Here is a 20,271-nt window from a genome sequence, read left to right on the forward strand (position 1 = left end):
GGCAGGCAGGCCTTCAAGGGGGGGGACAGGCCTACAAGGGGAAGGGACAGGCCTTCAAGGGGGGTGCAGGCCTTCAAGGTGGGATAGGCAGACCTTTAAGGGGGGACAGGCCTTTGGGGGGGGACCATGATTTAGAAGTACACGGAGGGAAGGGGGTGTTCAAAGAGACATGCATATGCCAAACTTTGGGGGGGGGGAAGAAATAATGGGTCTGAAAATAGAGGAGAGGGAGAGAGATGATGGACCATGGGATTTAGGGAGGGAAGGAACAGAAAGGGAGAGAAATTGGACACAAGGGATGGTGTGGAGGAGGGATAGAGATACTGGATAGGAGGGTAATTAGGAAAAGAAAGGGAGAGATGGTGGACTCTGGGATGGTGGGGAAGGAGGGAGAGATGCCGGATGAAAGGGTATTTAAGAAAAGGTGGATCTGTGGAGGGAGATGAAAAAAAGGAAAGATACCAGACTTCCTGGGAAGGGAAGGGAAATGGAAAGGGAGGACAGAGTTGGCAGATGGATGGTTAGCATGCATATTCATAAAAGTGGTCACAGGGATGAAGCAGGAAACTACAGGCCGGTGAGCCTCACTTCAGTTGTTGGAAAAATAATGGAAGTGTTGCTGAAAGAAAGGATAGTGTATTTCCTTGAATCTAATGGGTTACAGGATCCGAGGCAACATGGCTTTACAAAAGGTAAATCGTGCCAAACGAACCTGATTGAATTTTTTGATTGGGTGACCAGAGAGCTGGATCGAGGACATATGCTAGATGTAATTTATTTGGATTTCAGCAAAGCCTTTGATACAGTTCCTCATAGGAGGCTGTTGAACAAACTTGAAGGGCTAAAGTTAGGACCCAAAGTGGTGAACTGGGTCAGAAACTGGCTGTCGGACAGACGCCAGAGGGTGGTGGTTAATGGAAGTCGCTCGAAGGAAGGAAAGGTGACTAGTGGAGTCCCTCAGGGTTCGGTGCTGGGGCCAATCCTGTTCAATATGTATGTAAGTGACATTGCTGAAGGGTTAGAAGGAAAAGTGTGCCTTTTTGCAGATGATACCAAGATTTGTAACAGAGTAGACACCGAAGAGGGAGTGGAAAATATGAAAAAGGATCTGCAAAAGTTAGAGGAATGGTCTAATGCCTGGCAACTAAAATTCAATGCAAAGAAATGCAGAGTAATGCATTTGGGGATTAATAATAGGAAGGAACCGTATATGCTGGGAGGAGAGAAGCTGATATGCACGGACGGGGAGAGGGACCTCGGGGTGATAGTGTCCGAAGATCTAAAGGCGAAAAAACAGTGTGACAAGGCAGTGGCTGCTGCCAGAAGGATTCTGGGCTGTATAAAGAGAGGCGTAGTCAGTAGAAGAAAGAAGGTGTTGATGCCCCTGTACAGGTCATTGGTGAGGCCCCACTTGGAGTATTGTGTTCAGTTTTGGAGACCGTATCTGGCGAAAGACGTAAGAAGACTTGAGGCGGTCCAGAGGAGGGCGACGAAAATGATAGGAGGCTTGCACCAGAAGACATATGAGGAGAGACTGGAAGCCCTGAATATGTATACCCTAGAGGAAAGGAGAGACAGGGGAGATATGATTCAGACGTTCAAATACTTAAAGGGTATTAACGTAGAACAAAATCTTTTCCAGAGAAAGGAAAATGGTAAAACCAGAGGACATAATTTGAGGTTGAGGGGTGGTAGATTCAGGGGCAATGTTAGGAAATTCTACTTTACGGAGAGGGTGGTGGATGCCTGGAATGCGCTCCCGAGAGAGGTGGTGGAGAGTAAAACTGTGACTGAGTTCAAAGAAGCGTGGGATGAACACAGAAGATTTAGAATCAGAAAATAATATTAAAGATTGAACTAGGCCAGTTACTGGGCAGACTTGTACGGTCTGTGTCTGTGTATGGCCGTTTGGAGGAGGATGGGCAGGGGAGGGCTTCAATGGCTGGGAGGGTGTAGATGGGCTGGAGTAAGTCTTAACAGAGATTTCGGCAGTTGGAACCCAAGCACAGTACCGGGTAAAGCTTTGGATTCTCGCCCAGAAATAGCTAAGAAGAAAAAAAAAAAATTTTTTAAATTGAATCAGGTTGGGCAGACTGGATGGACCATTCGGGTCTTTATCTGCCGTCATCTACTATGTTACTAGAAAGAAGGAGACCCTGGCAAGCAAGTTATCAGAAGAAAACCAGAGCCTTGGACCAACAAGATTTGAAATATAACCAGACAACAAAAGGTAGAAAAATTAATTTTATTTTCTGTTTTGTGATTATAACATGTCAGATTTGAAATGTGTATCCTGCCAGAGCTGGTGTTGGACTGCAAACGTGAGCTAGGATTTAACAGAAAGAGGAAAAGTCCTTTTTGTTTCTTTATTTTATTTACACCACAGCGCCAGTGTGGTTAGGAGAAGCCAAAGGGAGTGAAAAAGCTATAAAACCCACCAGGAGTTTTGAAAAAAATCACCCAACTGGGCAGGAAAATCGAATTGAAAAACCAATTCAATAGGGCTGAATCGAATCAAAATTTTTTTTTCCTGTATCTGGCAGCATTAGTTTGCGCTACTGTCTTAGACTTTAGGACCTGGGATTGGGGAGAGATGGCATCCTCAGTACTTTATAATGCAAGTGAAACGAGGATTTGGTCAGACTTTTGAAGGGTCTGCAGAAAAAAAATATTGTATAGGCCGGGGACATGAGACAGCAGGAAATGGGAACTTTTCTTCCTTCTATTTTTGTGAATGGAAAGGCTGAGGATGTCAGAGAGGTCAGTTAAAATATGTGCTTTATAAGAAAATATAATAATGTGTTTTATAAAGTTTATAGCATAGCTGGCCTACCCAGTGAGGTGTTCCTAGTGGTGATGGTGGCAGCGTGTCAATGTGTTGAGAGGAAGAGGTGGTCTGGGAAATTCTGCTGAGCAAACTCCGGGCCCATTTCCACCCCCCAGTTAGTCCACTCCACTCAACTGATTCACACACTGAGTGGGTCTTTGGGTGTTGTTTTGGGATCTCTTCCAGTGGTTTATCTCCTTCTGGTCCAAGGAAGGAAACTTTGTTATCCTTAGCATTGACCTACAGAATATGTTTGTAACAGCGCTGCTTGTGTGGCATTAGGCTATGTAGTGATCGAAAGAAAAAAACAGACCTTTGCACATTTTTGCACTATATGGTGGGTGTATGAGGAGATTCACATTTCCTGCACAGCTAAGTCCATGTGAAGTTACCTTGTGCTGTATTTGACATCTAGCAAGGTCTCTGTTTGAAAGGAAAGATCTAAACTTAAAAATGAAGTGGCCAGAAGTTATGGTAAAAGCAGATAGTGTAGCTGGTTTTAAGAAAGATTTGGACAAATTCCTGGAGGAAAAGTCCATAATCTGTTATTAAGACATGGGGGAAGTGTCTGCTTGCCCTGGATCGGTAGCATGGAATGTTGCTACTCTTTGGGTTTTGACCAGGTATTAGTGTCCTGGATTGGCTACCATGAGAATGGGCTACTGGGCATGATGGACCATTGGTCTGACCCAGTTAGGCTATTCTTATGTTATGTTCTCATCTGTAGGGGCCTTTGTTTTCACTTCTTATTTTAATGTATTTTTTTTCTGGGAACTTATCAGTGTTTTTTATAATGGGAACAAAAATGGAAGAGAATTAATGTGTGTGGAATGGGGGGTAACTAATTTCTTCAGCTAAATAATTCAATCCACTTCAAACAGACATAGGAGAACTTGTGCACCATTCACACACCCTCCAACCAAAAACGTCAAAAGAAAAAAACTGTTCGACAACCTCCTAGCCATTCGAGCTGCAACACTCGACCCCCAACTCTACAACCAATTGATATCAACCACAGACTGCAAAACCTTCAAAAAGAAATAAAAACCCTTCTATTCAAAAAACACATAAAACCGAACTAACACAATCAGAACTGTCCCAAGCATCACCTGCAACTACTCCATATGTACTTCTAATGTCATGACAATTTAGACATAATTTATGTTATGTTATGTTTGGAATAATGGTTACATATATGAGGTTCAATAAAAGAAAATTTTCACTGCCTGTTTCTATTCTGACCATTTATTCCATTTCATGGTTATTGAAAAAAAAAAAAAAAAAAAAAAAATTTTTTTTACATGGAGGGGGGGGGGGGGGGGTGTCAAAAAATGATGGGCCCCGGGTGCCACATACCCTAGGTACGCCACTGTGTAGGAGGCTGGGAAGGTCTGGAAAAGGGAGAGCTGTTACTGGACTTCAAGGGAGTTAGAAGGAGAGATGCTGCTGGGAGGGGAGGAGGGAAAGGTATGGGAAGAGAGTTAATGTTGGATAGAGGGAAGGGAGAAGAAGGAGAGAAGCTGCTGGGAAGGGAGGAGGGAAAGAGATGGGAAGAGAGTTACTGTTGGATAGAGGGAGGAGGGAAGGGAGAAGAAGGAAAGATGCTGCTGGGAGGGGAGGAGGGAAAGGAATGGGAAGAGAGTTAATGTTGGATAGAGGGAGGAGGGAAGGGAGAAGGAGAGATGCTGCTGGGAGTGAGGAGGGAAAGGGATGGGAAGAGAGTTAATGTTGGATAGAGGGAGGAGGGAAGGGAGAAGGAAAAAAAGGAAGGAGGGTAGGGATAAAGAAAAAAGGAAGGAAACAGCTGGCAGGGAGATTACAGGAAGGGAAGGGGGTCAGGGTGGAATGGAGAGATCAGATGAGAGAAAGGGGAGAGAGAGGAATGAGAAAGTAGAGAGACATTGATGCTGGAAAGGGGGTCAGCAGAGAAATGAGAGAGGGATAAAGATGCTAGATCTGGTGTAGGAGAGATAAAAATGAACAAGTCAGTGAAGCTGGAATGAATGATGTAAAAAGGAGAGAGGAGGATGGACAAGGAAGAGGGGCATAGAAAGAAGTCAGATACATATGGAAGGGGGAGAGGGCAGACATTGGATGGAACGGGCAGATGCTTGAAGGAAAAGAGTGAAAAGAAGATGAAAGCAGAAACCAGAGACAACAAAAGGTAGAAAAGAATAATTTTATTTCTATTTTGTCATTAGAATATATCAGATTTGAATTATATATCCTGCTAGAGACATAACTGGGGACTGCAGTATTCTGTTAGCATGATATTTCTATGTAGCATTCTATAATAACTTGGCTTGTTCAGTTTTCTTATAGTAGAGGGGATATATGTGAAGGGGAGGGGAGACAGGGGTTTTGTTGGTCCATGCTCTGTATATTTGTATTTATAAAATCACAATTGTTCAGAATATTGTTTCTTTTTATACTTTAATAAAATACGTTCAATATAAAATCATAATTGCGGCTTGTGCAGATGGGATCAGATGGTTTGCGGGGACTGAGCTCGCGGAGATGGGGTGTAAATGGGGTTTTAAAATTTTAGTCCTATTAGTTTGCCGGTCCACAAAATAATTCTTTTATTTCTGCCGGTCCACGGGTGTAAAAAGGTTGAAGAACACTGCCTTAGAGGAGTGTGCTCACAAAATAAATGGAGGCTGCTTAGCACAGTGTTTCTCAAGTCGGTCCTGGAGTACCCCATTGCCAGGCAGGTTTTCAGGACATCCACAATGAATATGCATGAAATAAATTTGCATATAATGGAGGCAGTGTATGCAAATTAAGTTTATGCAGATTCATTGTCGATATCCTGAAAACCTGAATGACAAGGGGGTACTCCAGGACTGACTTGAGAAACCCTGACTTAGCATACTCGACATATGTTGAGGATTTAGCTGCATGAATCCATCTTGTAACAGAAGCCTTAGAGACTGGCTTACCTAAACAGCTAGGATTAGTTAACACAAAGAGATGATCCAAAAGACGAAAGGGATTCATCACTTCCAGATGCCAGATGAGAACTCTGCGGACATCCAGCAAGATCAATAGCTTACCCCTTTTCTTCAAGCCTAATGAATGAAAAGCAGGTAGCCGAACCTCCTGATTCGCATGGAAGGTGGAAACAACCTTTGGAAGGAAAGAAGGAACTGTATGCAATGAAACACCTGCCTCGGTGAATCAATGAAAGGGTTCTCTGCATGACAGTGCCTACAGCTCCAACACTCTTCTCGCTGAGGAAATAGCCACCAGAAATAAAGTTTTAATAGTGAGATCCATGAGTGTTGCTTCCTTTAATGGCTTGTAAGGAGCCTTACACAGAGAATGCAGGACAAGGTTAAGATTCCTTGTTGGAAAGGGCTTCCACACCAGTGGCTTCGGTCTTTTAGCTCCCTTCGAAATTGGACAATGTAGGGATGAAAAGCCAGAGAAAACATCCTCCAGATGTCTTTTGAAACATGAGACCCGTCACTTGAACCTTAAGAGAACCAAATGCTTTTGCTAACGCATCCTGAAGAAAATGCTAGAAAAGCCGAAAGAGGAGCTTGGAATGGATCAACTCCCTCTGCAGTGCACCAACTCTGGAAAGATTTACATGCCTCGGCATGTGCTGCCACCATTACAGGCTTCTTGGTTCTTAAAAGAGTAGCAATGATCACATCTGAATATCCCTTGTTTGCTAATCCTGCACGTTCAAGACCAAAATGTCCCGGATCCCCTAAGGCTGCTGGACCCTGAGAAAGAAGACCCGGATGCGGTGGAAGATTGAATTGCTGCTCCATCTGAAGTCTGACCAGATCTGCATACCAGGGAGGGTGCAGCCAATCCGGGATGACCAGAATCATCAGCCCACGATAGTCAGTTATCCTTCAGATGATCCTTCCAATCATGGGCCAAGGAGAAAAGATATATAACAGCCCCATCTGAGGCCAGAGTTGAACTAGAGTGTCCATGCTGTTGCTTCCTGGCTCTTATCTTCGGCTGAAGAAGAGGAGCTTTTTTGTTGGTCACTGATGCCATCAGATCGAATATCGGAACTCCCCAGCATTGTACAATCATGGAAAATGTCCTCCGGGACAGTGAACACTCCCCCAGATCCAGCATCTGTCTGCTGAGGTAGTCGGCTTGCACATTCTCACATATCGCAGTATTATCACAGATCACACTGGCTGACTATGGAGGCTAGAATCACTTTAAAGTTTGGCTGTATATGTTTTAAAGCTCTGAATGAATTATTGCCAAGTTATCTTCTTGATCATTTCAAATTCGTAAACAGGAAACATTTACGTATAGTATGATTCTTTGACTTTCCATCAGTAAAGGGATGTGTTTATAAATGATTCTTTGGTAAAATGTTATCATATCAGATGGCTTTATGGGAAAAACAAGTTGGTGTTTACATATCATTTTCCACCTCTTATTTAGTTTTTAGAAAAACGCTGAAAACATATCTCTTTGGCAAATATCTTGATTAATTCATTATGATTACACCATGTTGTTAGTATTTTTTGATTTGTAAACCGCACAGAACCGTGAGGTAGTTGCGGTCTATAAGAATCTATATTATGTTATCCTGCCATGTGCACTGCTGACAGCGATAGAAGATAGGCTTCCACCCAGCGGAACAGCTTGGCCTCTTGCATTAGTGAAGTACTCTTGGCACCCCCTTGTCTGTTGATGTAAGCCACTGCAATGGCATTGTCTGAGAAATCTCTGACAGCTTTCCTTCTTGGTTCATTGATAGGCGCTGAAGACCAACCAAATTGCACACATCTCCTGTCCATTGATGGACCATTTCTGCTGGCAAGGCGACTATCAACCCTGAACAGAATGGCCATTGTAATGCCCTTCCCAGCCAAATAGAATGGTGTACATCATCAGTATTATCCTGGAAGAAATCTTGAGGGGAACGCCCTTTGCCAGAGACTTCATCTTGAGCCACCACTGCATGCTGCGGAGTGCCTCGAGTGTCCAGGGCAGTGCTATCTGAGGTGAGTCTGACTGTGAAGACCACTGGGACACTAGGGAATCCTGGAGAGAATGAAGGCGAGCTCTCACACAGGGGACAAGCTCTATGGATATCACCATTGACACCCCCCCCCAGCACTGTCAGAGCCTCAAGCGCAAGGATATCCTGAATCTGTTGATGCAATTTCAGCTTGCTTGGCTCTAGAAGAAATAGATGGCTCTCCACCACATCGAATCGGACTCCCAGGTACTCCAAGGACTTGGTACAAAATAACTCTTCCAGAAGTTGATCACCCAACCCAGCTCTTGCAAGAGTTGGATAACTCACGCTACTGCCAACAAGTAGGCTTTCCTGGATGGTGCCCAGATTAATCAATTATCTAGGATTGGCTGAACCTGTACCCCCTTCATGCGTAGATGCGCTGTAGCCACTACCATCACCTTGGTGAAGATTCACAGAGTAGTGGCCAGCCCAAAGGGAAGTGCTGTCAAATGGAAGTGCCCTGATATTGCATGCCATTTTTTAGTGCATCTTAGTAGGAGGCTAAAAATGGGAGACAAACATTTTTTCAGATATATTAGTGAAAGAAGGAAGATGAAAAATGGAATTGCTATACTAAAAGATGCTGGGAACTGATATGTGGAGAGTGATGAGGAAAAACCAAATTTCTGTTCTGTGTTCACAGAAGAAAATTCTGGAGAAGGACCGAGATTGTCTGGCAAAGTTACACGAGAAAATGGAGTAGATTCTGCGCAGTTCATGGAGGAGAGTGTTTATGAGCAACTTGAAACACTGAAGGTGGACAAAGCGATGGGACCAGATGGGATCCATCCCAGGATACTAAGAGAGCTCAGAGAGGTTCTGGCGAGTCCAACAAATCTCTGGAGATGGGAGTGATTCCTAGGGATTGGAGGAGAGTGGATATGGTCCTTATTCATAAAAGTGGTCACAGGGATGAAGCAGGAAACTACAGGCCGGTGAGCCTCATGTCAGTTGTTGGAAAAATAATGGAAGTGTTGCTGAAAGAAAGGATAGTGTACTTCCTTGAATCTAATGGGTTACAGGATCCGAGGCAACATGGCTTTACAAAAGATAAATCGTGCAAAACGAACCTGATTGAATTTTTTGATTGGGTGACCAGAGAGCTGGATCAAGGACGTATGCTAGATGTAATTTACTTAGATTTCAGCAAAGCCTTTGATTCAGTTCCTCATAGGAGGCTGTTGAACAAACTTGAAGGGCTGAAGTTAGGACCCAAAGTCGTTAACTGGGTTAGAAACTGGCTGTCAGACAGACGCCAGAGGGTGGTGGTTAATGGAAGTCGCTTGGAAAGGTAAGTAGTGGAGTTCCTCAGGGTTCAGTGCTGGGGCCAATCCTGTTCAATATGTTTGTGAGTGACATTGCAAAAGGGTTAGAAGGAAAAGTGTGCCTTTTTTCAGATGATACCAAGACTTGTAACAGAGTAGACACTGATGAGGGAGTGGAAAATATGAAAAAAGATCTGCAAAAGTTAGAGGAATGGTCTAATGCCTGGCAACTAAAATTCAATGCAAAGAAATGCAGAGAAATGCATTTGGGGATTAATAATCGGAAGGAACCGTATATGCTGGGAGGAGAGAAGCTGATATGCACGGACGGGGAGAGGGACCTTGGGGTGATAGTGTCCAAAGATCTAAAGGTGAAAAAACAGTGTGACAAGGCAGTGGCTGCTGTCAGAAGAATGCTGGGCTGTATAAAAAGAGGTGTAGCCAGTAGAAGGAAGAACGTGTTCATGCCCCTGTACAGGTCATTGGTAAGGCCCCACTTGGAGTATTGTGTTCAGTTTTGCAGACCGTATCTGGCGAAGGACGTAAGAAGACTTGAAGCGGTTCAGAGGAGGGCAATGAAAATGATAGGAGGCTTGCGTCAGAAGATGTATGAGGAGAGACTGGAAACCCTGAATATGTAAACCCTAGAGGAAAGGAGAGACAGGGGAGATATGATTCAGACTTTCAAATACTTGAAGGGTATTAACGTAGAACATAATCTTTTCCAAAGAAAGGAAAATGATAAAACCAGAGGACATAATTTGAGATTGAGGGGTGGTAGATTCAAAGGCAATGTTAGGAAATTCTACTTTATGGAGAGGGTGGTGGATGCCTGGAATGCGCTCCCAAGAGAGGTGGTGGAGAGTAAAACTGTGACAGAGTTCAAAGAAGCATGGGATGAACACAGAAGATCTAGAATCAGAAAATAATACTAAAAATTGAACTAAGGCCAGTACTGGGCAGACTTGCACGGCCTGTGTCTGTGTATGGCCATTTGGTGGTGGAGGATGGGCTGGGGAAGGCTTCAATGGCTGGGAGGGTGTAGATGGGCTGGAGTAGATTTTAACAGAGATTTCAGCAGTAGGAACCCAAGCACAGTACCGGGTAGAGCTTTGGATTCTTGCCCAGAAATAGCTAAGAAGAAAAAATTTAAAAAATTTAAATTGAATCAGGTTGGGCAGACTGGATGGACCATTCAGGTTTTTATCTGCCGTCATTTACTGTTACTATGCGGGCCCCTTTTTTTGTTCTCTATTTCAATTTTTGGTTGAAGTATTATGAACAGACACATAGGCCCTGATTCTATAATCTAGATACCTAACTTATTTATTTTTTTAAATTGGCTTAATTGGCACTGATAATTGAAGGTAGGCCTGCCGGCAGGAGGGAGTTAGCACCCTCCCACCGGATTGTCATTGATATCAGCGAGGGGTGCTAGGAGTTTGGGGAGTGTCAGGGTGAGGGCTGGGAGTTTGAGGAGTGTCAGAGTGGGGTGCTGGGTGTTCAGGAAGTGCCATGGTTTGGAATGGGGTGTCATTGTTCGATGGGGCCCAGCGGCAAGAAGGAATGGGCATCCCTCTTGCCAATTGTGCAGAGGAAAGGTACAGGGGGTGTGGGGGTTGTCAGGGGATATTAGGAGGGTAGGGATATAGGGCGGGGGTCTCTGTGTAGGTGGCTGTGGGATCGGTGAGTGTGAGGGAGGGAAGGAGAGAGAAATTGGAATCCCCCATCAGCTGAGCCGGCAGGACTCCCCAAAACCGGCTTAGCTGATTGGGATTCCCCCAGACAAGGTAGTTGGGTACATCTGCAAGACTTGCTTTTGTACATTTTTGATGTGGACCCTTTTATTTTTGAAAGTGACCTAAAATATAGATGTTCTAAGGACTAAAACTTCTACATAGGTCATTTTCAAAAATAAAAGATATTTGTTTGGCTGTTTTGAAAATGGAAATTTATTTCTGGATGTTTTTTCCAAAGCGTCCAAATTTGATGTAGACGTCCTATCAAAAATGCCCCTCTTTGTATCTAAACTCAAGGAGAATATCTCTATCCAAGGCAGTTTTTTTTCAAATTTTTTTAAATTTTTTATATGGACTGGATCAGAAGAGGCTTTTAATGATTTTTTTGTCTTTGTAATTTTTTTTTATTATTTTCCAAAATGAACAGTGCAATACAAATGTATACATTTGAAAGATATCAACCATAAAAACACACCTTTGAACAACAAATTTTAAAAGATCATCATTATCCTCCCAACCCTTTACAAACCCGAAATATAGACATATTCCAATACATTGCTATGAAATACCCCCCCTCCCTCCCAAGATGTGTATGGAACCAAACCTAACTTAACTTGAAAAGAGATATAACTTAAATAGATGCAACAAAAGCTGCTAACGGGCCTCACACTAATTTAAATACCTTATTCTTCCCTAATAATTCTGCATTCATCTTTTCACATTTATACATAGAACATAAACTTGCCCACCAGAAAGGGAAGCTGAGACTGTCAGAACTCTTCCAATTGCTCGTTATCATTTGGATGGCTATCCCTGTCATTATCAATAAAAGCCGGCTTTTATAACAATCTAATGGGGGCTTAACATGCAATAAGGTACCGCATATGATCATATCATATGTCAGCGGAAATGTTGAATCAAGAATTTCATTGATCTGTCCCCATATCGATTTCCAGAATCTGAGTATCGGAGGACAAAAAAACAGCAGATGATCCAATGTCCCAATGTCTGTATGACAATGCCAGCATCTATTAGAACTAGAACTATCTATTTTTTGTAAACGCACAGGGGCCCAAAAGCTTCTATGTAACAGAATAAAACCAAGTTTGTCTCATAGATGCAGACATTGTACATTTCATCCTCCAAGTCCAAATTCGTGGCCATTGAACTACAGAAATATGCTGTTTAATCTCAATGCTCCAAATGTCCTTTAGTTTTTTTATTCAATAAGTCAGATATCAATTTATACCACCGGGAGGCCTGATGCCCTAAGGAATCTGTCTGAAAGTATAGGATCTGCAAACTAAAGTCATTTTTGAAATTTCTCCATTCAGGGAACCCTTTCTGAATGGCTTGCTTCAATTGCAACCATTTATAAATTTGAGTCTTAGAGATACCAAAGGACTGTTGCAATTGTGAAAACTCAAGCAATTTTCCATGAGATATAACATCATCTAAAGTACGTTTACTGTGGCATAACTTATAAAGAAATAAGAAGACAACAAATAATACAAAATATAGCTATAAAAATTATAACAAATTCAAAAAAATATGACCATGTTACACCCCTCCTTCAAGATGCACACTGGCTACCTATTATACACAGAATAACGTTTAAAATCGTACTATTAACATTTAAAATTCAACAATCACACGAGCCGCTATTTTTGGACAGACTATTAATCCCTTACTCTTCACTAAGGACACTGAGATCAACGCAACAAAACTTATTAACCATTCCTTCTTTAAAAATAATTGGGACAAGAAGAGCAACTATATTCTCAGTACAAGCACCCCTACTGTGGAACAATTTACCAATTTATCTACGTAACGAACCATCATTAGTCAAATTCAAACGCGATCTGAAAAGCATTCTTTATAAAGATTCATTCAATACATAGATAGATAATTTCAAAAACACAGTACTTATTTTCTAAAGAATCAAATGAGTAGGACATCAACACGGAAACTATAAGTGCTTTTTTTTTTAAATTTAAATTTTAATCTTAATCCTCTTTTTTTCCCTTCATTCAAAAAGATTATTAATACTAATCTGGATCCTTATTTATTCTTTATACTAAAAATTTCTACTTTTAAATAGATTAATTATTCCTAACATTACCTTCCTTCATGAATCATTTTAAAATAACCAAAGCTCTTTCTATCAATTAATTTCCTTCAGCTCTTTCTATTAATTAATTTCCTTCACAATTTTTCTCTTTTTTCTAAATTGACCCTTCCCTTATGTACAAACCTTAAATGGTTTTTTTTTTATTATTCATTTTTAATTAATTTTATAAATTGTATAAATTGTATAAATTGTATTTCTCCCTTTTACCTACTTGTTTCAGTTTGTATTAATAGAACATAATGATTAGTCTGTATAATAGTTTTATATGTATTTGTATCTGTCATCCCTGGCTTTTACAATTATGTAATACGCATTGAAATATTGGATATTGCGTAAAATCAAAATTTAATAAACTTGAAACTTGAACTTGTTTGCCTGCTTTCATCCAATGCTTCCAGGCAATCTTCGTCCCACCAATTGGTATCTTGGAGTTTACCAATAATGACTGACATGTGGATTTCTCTATTTGAATATCAGACAAATTATTAATATATTTTATAGTTTTCCATGTATCTAATAAAATAATGTTCTCCTTAACATAGTTTGGTAACTTAATACTTAATAAGTGAGGCACTCTCAATGGGGACATCAATTGCCATTCTAAATTCAACCAGTCTGGAAGATGCTCCATGAGCTCTGGAAGGATCCAGTACATACCCTGATGCATAATATAGGCTTGATGATACCTATAAAAATTTGGAAAATTTACCCCACCCGCTGTGATTGGTTTTTGTAAAGATACTAAAGCAATTCTAGCATTTTTCCCCAGCCAAACAAATTTAGTGAGTATACTATTTAATTTCTTATAAAAGGACCCCTGAAAAAACACTGGCATCATACTCATTTGGTAACAAAACACAGGCAAAATCATCATTTTAACTGTTTGAAATCTCCCCCCTTTCCATTGCAAATGCAAGCAGTGTCTCACTTCCGGTTCACCACACAATTGTTTCCCACGTACTCATCTTTATAGGACCCCCAGGGACCCCTGAAGAAGACTTTTTGTCGAAACAAGGACCGTGTTGGGTCCTGTATCCCTAGCGGACTAGGTCCTTTAAGGCTCTTATGGGGATGATTTACTTTTATGTGGATGATTTTAGTGTACCTTTGGAACTTTGATACTTTCAAATAAAGTCCATTTGGGAACATCATCACTCCACAGAGTTTTTTTGGTTTTCTCTGGATTTTCTTCTTTTTGGATATTTTGGGGTCAATTCCTTTTGTTTTTTGTTTGAACTCTCCCCCACCAAGACAAATGTAAAGGATTCCAATGCTCACACATCTCTGTAACCTTTGCCAGTAACAATTTTTCATTTATTTTCATCGTTTCTTCCACAGTTTTGTGTATCCAAATACCTAAGTATTTTATGCCTTCATCCTTCCATATAAAAGGAAATGAATCAAAAAGTCATTTTAGGCAAATGTACATTTATTCCAATTTATCCTATAACCAGAAAATTTACCAAATCTATCAATTAAATCCAATAAATATGGAATGGTGGATTCAGGATTCCTCAAATGAAGCAAAATATCATCTGCATATGCAGAAACTTTATATTCCCGACCTGCATAAGGAATACCCTGTATCCCCCTCTGCCTGTTGAATAGCCAACAGCAAAGGTTCCAAGACAATGTCAAAAAGAAGAGGCTTTTAATGATTTTGTGATTTGATAAATACTTTAAACTTTTCCCTTCAGTTTACCAAAACCTCTGACCAAAATTGGTCAGCCCCATTTTAGACAGGTCATTGAGGTAGGAATTGAACAGTTTATTTATTGAAACACAAAATCATGATCAATACTCTCTTGATTATTTATTTAAAACCATTTTACCCTGCCTATTCCCACATGCCTACCATTTGCAGAATACAATACATTAAACATCAAGGGAAAAAATGTCTGAGCAAATAAATGAGTTTTAAATTGCTTCTTAAAAGTAGATAAATCTGTAAGATTTCATAACTGAGCAAGCAACTTATTCCACAAAACTGGGTCACAAATAGAAAAGGCAGCATTTCTTGTTATTGCATAGAGTATATGCAGGGTGTCTGGCAAGCAAATTAACTGTTTTCCCTCTGAATACGATACCCTAGGGGCAAGACTGGTTCAAGGGACCGTGATGCCATGGGCCAACTTTAAGTTTGATGCCCTCCGCATACATTTGCTCCCTCTCTCTCAATTATGCCACTCTCCCCCTCGGTCTACCTTTAAGGCAAGATCAGGAGGAGGATTCTCAAAACTTACTGTGCCCTTAACGACGGTCGCTAAACCAGTGCCAAACCAACCAAGGCCTTATAAACCAGCACCAACAACTCCATGAACCACCAGTAGCCAATGCACGGATTTCAATACTAGCATAACATGTTCAAAATGATTCAAACCCACCATGTGTCACTGCATCCTGTACAATCTAAAGTGCTTTATATCTAGCCTGCAAAAGAGAAACGTTCTACTAGGAAGATAAGTGTTTGTACTTATTTAGTTTTGCAAATCAGTAAAGTTGAAAAAGCTGAATGTATGATTTTTTCTGACAGTCCACGGTATAATGATTTAGTTATAAGGAAGAAGGCTTTCTGAATAATAATAAACATTGGTTTTGTTCTACATACCTCGACTCTATGTTTACTTAGAATAGGTCGGATGTTGGCAGGAACAGGATAGATCTGACTTGCATCAGGGGTCTCAACGGGAGGAAGATTCTCTGTGCCAGACTCAGAAATCTACAAAAGAAATCAGCTATCATGTAGTAGTCACAATATAAACAGGAACATCACCAGTCTCTCTCAGGGCAACAGAATTTCTGCAATGGTAAGACAAATGTACTGAAATTTAGGGCTTGATTTTATAACAGGGTGCCTATATGAGAAGCCCACAACTAGTGGGGTAGCGGGGGTGAGAATCGCTCCTCTCCTGCCCTCTTCCCTGCCTGATGTCACATCATAGTCTCTTTTGGCTCCTCTCACCGCCTTATGGCACTTGTTTTGATGCTGTTTGTGCTTTTTTCCAGTTTTCGTCCGTTATGTCCTTTTCCTTATACCTTATATGAAGTCTTCTTGTCTCTGATCGCTTCCTTCACCGCTGAGAACTTTTCAGCAGCCTCTCATACACTTAGTCCAGTGAGTTTCCAGGGTTTTTTTGTATCATAGGAAAAACAGGTTTTGTCAAACTGCAAAATACTCTTTGATGGCATCGATGCACTTAGCTGTGCCAGTGGCCAACAGAGAAATTGAAAAGCGCTGGCCTCCCTGCTCTCCACCTCCTCAAGCCATCGAAGCGGCAGTCCACCTTCCAGGAAATACGGCCCTACCAGCCGAAGTTTATTTTTAAGTTAAAAGCCGCCGCCGCGGCTCCTCTCACAAGCCGCACCTGCGTCGGAGAAGGCTTCAACGAAGGCAGGGATTGTGAGAGGAGCCGCCGCGGCACCTTTAAACTTAAAAATAAACTCAGGCAAGGGACTAAGGAAGCAGGCCAGACCGCAGGAAGAGGAGGGCGGCAAGGGACTAAGGGAGCAGGCCAAACCATGGGAAGGGAAGGGGGGTAGGGGGAAATGCTACTGATGATGAACAGGGACGTGGAGGGGGAGGGAAATACCGCTGCTGCTGCACGGAGAAGTGGAGGGGGAGGGAAATACTGCTGCTGCTGCTGCACAGGGAAGTGGGGCAGGGGGAGGGAAATGCTGCTGCACAGGGAAATGGAGGGGGAGGGAATGCTGCTGCTGCACAGGGAAGTGGAGGGGGGGGGGAAGAAATGCTGCTGCTGCATAGGGGGCAGGGAGAGAGACAGATAGAAAGAAAGACAGCCAGACATATATTCTAGCACCCGATAATGTAACGGGCTTAAACACTAGTTATATATATTGATTTTAGATCCCTAGTTTGTGTCAAGTTAGGACAAAAACTTGTATTAAAAAACTTTGCACTGTAACTATGGCAAATTGTAACCTGTAAACTATATACAGTATTATGTATGTAAGCCTGTAACCCGTTTTGAGCTCTTTGGAGAGGACAGGATAGAAAAATTAATAAATTGATTTTTATCTTATGTTTCCAAAACATCCAAATGCAAATAATGAACACATTTATAGCTATTTTCACCTCACCTGCAACAACTCAAATGCAGCCAGAAGGTCCCCTCCAGACATATTTCCACAGAAAATGGGGTAGTAGGATAGTTTGGGGGGACTGTAGGTCTGGTTAGCTAGTGTAACCATAGGAGCAGCCACTGTGGAACCAATGTATTCTGCTTTACCCTAGAACGGACATAAAATGATGATTTATACAATCTTATTATAGAACAGAGAGAGCAGAAACAGCTAAATCTCTTAGTAGTTTTATTACGCTGAGATCTAATTTTGAAATATCACAGACAAGAGCAGGAATGGCCAGGTTATAATTTACTTATTCACTTAGGCCTCCTTTTACGAAACTGCGCTAGCAGTTTCTAGCGCAGGGAGCTGCGCTGAATGGCCCGCGCTGTTCCCGACACTCATAGAAACTCAATGAGCTTCGGGAGCAGCGCGGGCTCCCTGTGCTAGAAACTGCTAGAGCAGTTTTGTAAAAGGAGGCCTTAATTCACTTAGTTGTTAATGGATAAATATAAAAACATTTTTTTTTTTAATGCCAATGAGGTGATTTACCCTGGTTGAATTCTCACACTTCGTTCAACTAAGGTTGGTGTGGGAGGGGTTCTGAGGCTTTTTCCTTCCTTCTGGGTACTTAACAGATCATTGAGCATTGCTTTGTCAGAGGCCGGTACAATGAGTTGTCACATGAGTTTGTAACATGTGACAATGGTGCTTTAGTCCCTTCTATCATCTAAGGAGTGTGTTACTTTGATATAAGGGTGTTGCATATATATATATTTTTTTAATTCTTTATTCATTTTCAAAATTACATTAAATGTATATGTATATTCAATCGCATTAACAATAAATACATCATTTAACATTCTATCATTTGTATAGTACATAAATTTTTATCCCTCCCCCTTCCCACCCCTCCTTACCATATATTCCATAATCATATAAAAAAACATATTAATAAAATATCCCTCACCCTACCCAAATTAATTGATACATTAAAGGGAAACATTTTCAACTAATCCTTACAAAATTTTGCTAATGGTTTCCACACATCCTGAAATTTCTTGAAATATCCTCTTTGTACTGCAATAAATCTTTCCATTTTATAGATATGGCACAAAGAGTTCCACCAAAAACTGTAATTTAGTCTCCTCCAATCCTTCCAATTATATGTAATTTGCTGAATGGCAACACCCGTCATTATAAGTAACAATTTATTGTTGTTCGCAGAAATCTGACTTTTTGCTCTCATTTCCATACCAAAAATCACAGTATCATAGAATAATGCCACTGGGTTATCTAATAAATTATTAATTTGTTCCCAAATTGATTTCCAAAAATTCATAATATATGGGCAATGAAACAATAAATGATCTAAAAGTTCCTGCTTCTAGATGGCAGTGCCAACATCTATTAGACAAAGAACTATTCAATTTTTGCAATCTAACAGAGGTCCACAACGCTCTATGCAACAGAAAAAACCAAGTTTGTCTCATAGATGCTGACACCGTACATCTCATCCTCCAAGACCAAATTCGTGGCCATTGAGATGCAGTAATTTCATGCTTAATCTCAATACTCCAAATATCTCTTAGTCCAGTTTTTAATTTCTTTTTATTAAATCCATTTAATATTTTATACCACTGGGCGGCCTGGTGACCCAAGAAGTCTGTCTGGAAACAAAGAAACTCCATACTATAATGATTATTAAGATTTTTCCATTCAGGGAACCCCGCCTGAATGGCATGCTTCAGTTGCAACCATCTAAAATTTTCTGATTTATTAAGACCAAATTTCTGTTGCAACTGTGAAAATTCAAGCATGGTACCATTAGAAATAACATCATCCAATATACGTATTCCTGCTATCATCCAATGTTTCCAGACTAGCCTTTCTCCGCCAATTTGGATCTTAGAGTTTACCCATATAGATTGCTTGGTAGATTTATAAATTGGAATATTTGTTAAATTACTTACATACCGTAAAGTTTTCCATGTATCAGTTAGTATAATATTATCTTTACTATAGCTAGAGTTGGATCCGCTCCAGGTGGAGATGGTTTTACTGTAGAGTTTTATAAATCATTTCAAATTACCCTGTTACCATATTTATTAAATTTATATAAGACCCAACTTATTAAAGGTTGTATTACGGGAACCATGGCTGAATCATTAACTATAGTTTTGCCAAAGCCAAATAAAGATCCCACACTGGTTTCAAATTACAGGCCTATTTCTTTAATTAATGTTGATGGGAAAATTTTAGCTAAGATTTTGGCTATTCATTTAGCTAAAGCTCTCCCATTTATTATTGGTATGCATCAAACAGGATTCGTTGCTCAAAGACATTCTTCTAACAACACTAGGCTTGCATTGCATATGTTGACTTTGTCCAAAGCCTTAAAAGACCCAGTTTTCTCTGTATCTCTAGATGCAGAGAAGGCTTTTGATCGTGTTGAATGGACCTTTATGTATCAAGCGATGGAATGGTTTGGTACTGGATCAGGATTTGTTCAAATGGTTCAAACTTTGTATAGCTCTCCTGTTGCTAAATTATATATTAATAATAATTTTTCAGAAATTTTCAAGTTGCAGAGGGGAGTTAGACAAGGCTGTCCCTTATCTCCTCTGCTTTTTGACATTGTATTGGAACCCTTTTTATTAGCCATTCAACAGACAGAGGAGATACAGGGTATTCCTCATAAAGATCGGGAATATAAGATTTCAGCTTATGCGGATGATATATTGCTCTATTTGAGAAATCCTGAGATAACCATTCCTTGCTTACTTGAATTAATTGAGAAGTTTGGAAAATTTTCAGGTTATAAGATAAATTGGAATAAATCAGAAATTCTCTCACTTAATGTTCATTGTACAAAAGGTTTGTTTGATTCTTTCCCCTTTCTTTGGAAGGAGGATGGATTAAAGTATTTAGCCATTTGGATTAAAAGTACATTGGATGAAACAATGAAAACAAATGAAAAATCGTTATTACAAAAGGTTACGGAAATGTGTGAGCAATGGAATCCTTTACAGCTTTCGTGGTGGGGAAGAGTCCAAACTATTAAAATGATGATTTTGCCTGTGGTTTGTTATCAGATGGGTATGTTGCCGGTATATTTTCAAGGGTCCTTTTATAGTAAATTAAATAGCATTCTTTTAAAATTTATTTGGCTGGGTAAAACTCCTGGAGTGGCTTTGGTATCCCTACAAAGATCA

At 40.6% G+C, this 20,271-nt stretch overlaps 1 protein-coding gene across 2 annotated transcripts in view; it reads right to left on the reverse strand.

Annotated features, from left to right (window-relative positions):
• Positions 1-20,271, reverse strand: part of FER1L6 (fer-1 like family member 6) — a 402,024-nt gene that overhangs the window by 147,128 nt on the left and 234,625 nt on the right. For both annotated transcript variants that reach the window (XM_033934878.1, XM_033934877.1), the window contains exons 22-23: positions 17,072-17,221; positions 15,582-15,692 (exon numbers count right to left, since the gene is read on the reverse strand). In XM_033934878.1, coding sequence (XP_033790769.1) covers positions 15,582-15,692; positions 17,072-17,221 — 261 coding nt within the window. The remainder of the gene's footprint in view (positions 1-15,581; positions 15,693-17,071; positions 17,222-20,271) is intronic.

The sequence above is a fragment of the Geotrypetes seraphini genome, chromosome 2, assembly GCF_902459505.1.
Source record: "Geotrypetes seraphini chromosome 2, aGeoSer1.1, whole genome shotgun sequence".
In the NCBI taxonomy this organism is placed as follows: Eukaryota; Metazoa; Chordata; class Amphibia; order Gymnophiona; family Dermophiidae; genus Geotrypetes; species Geotrypetes seraphini.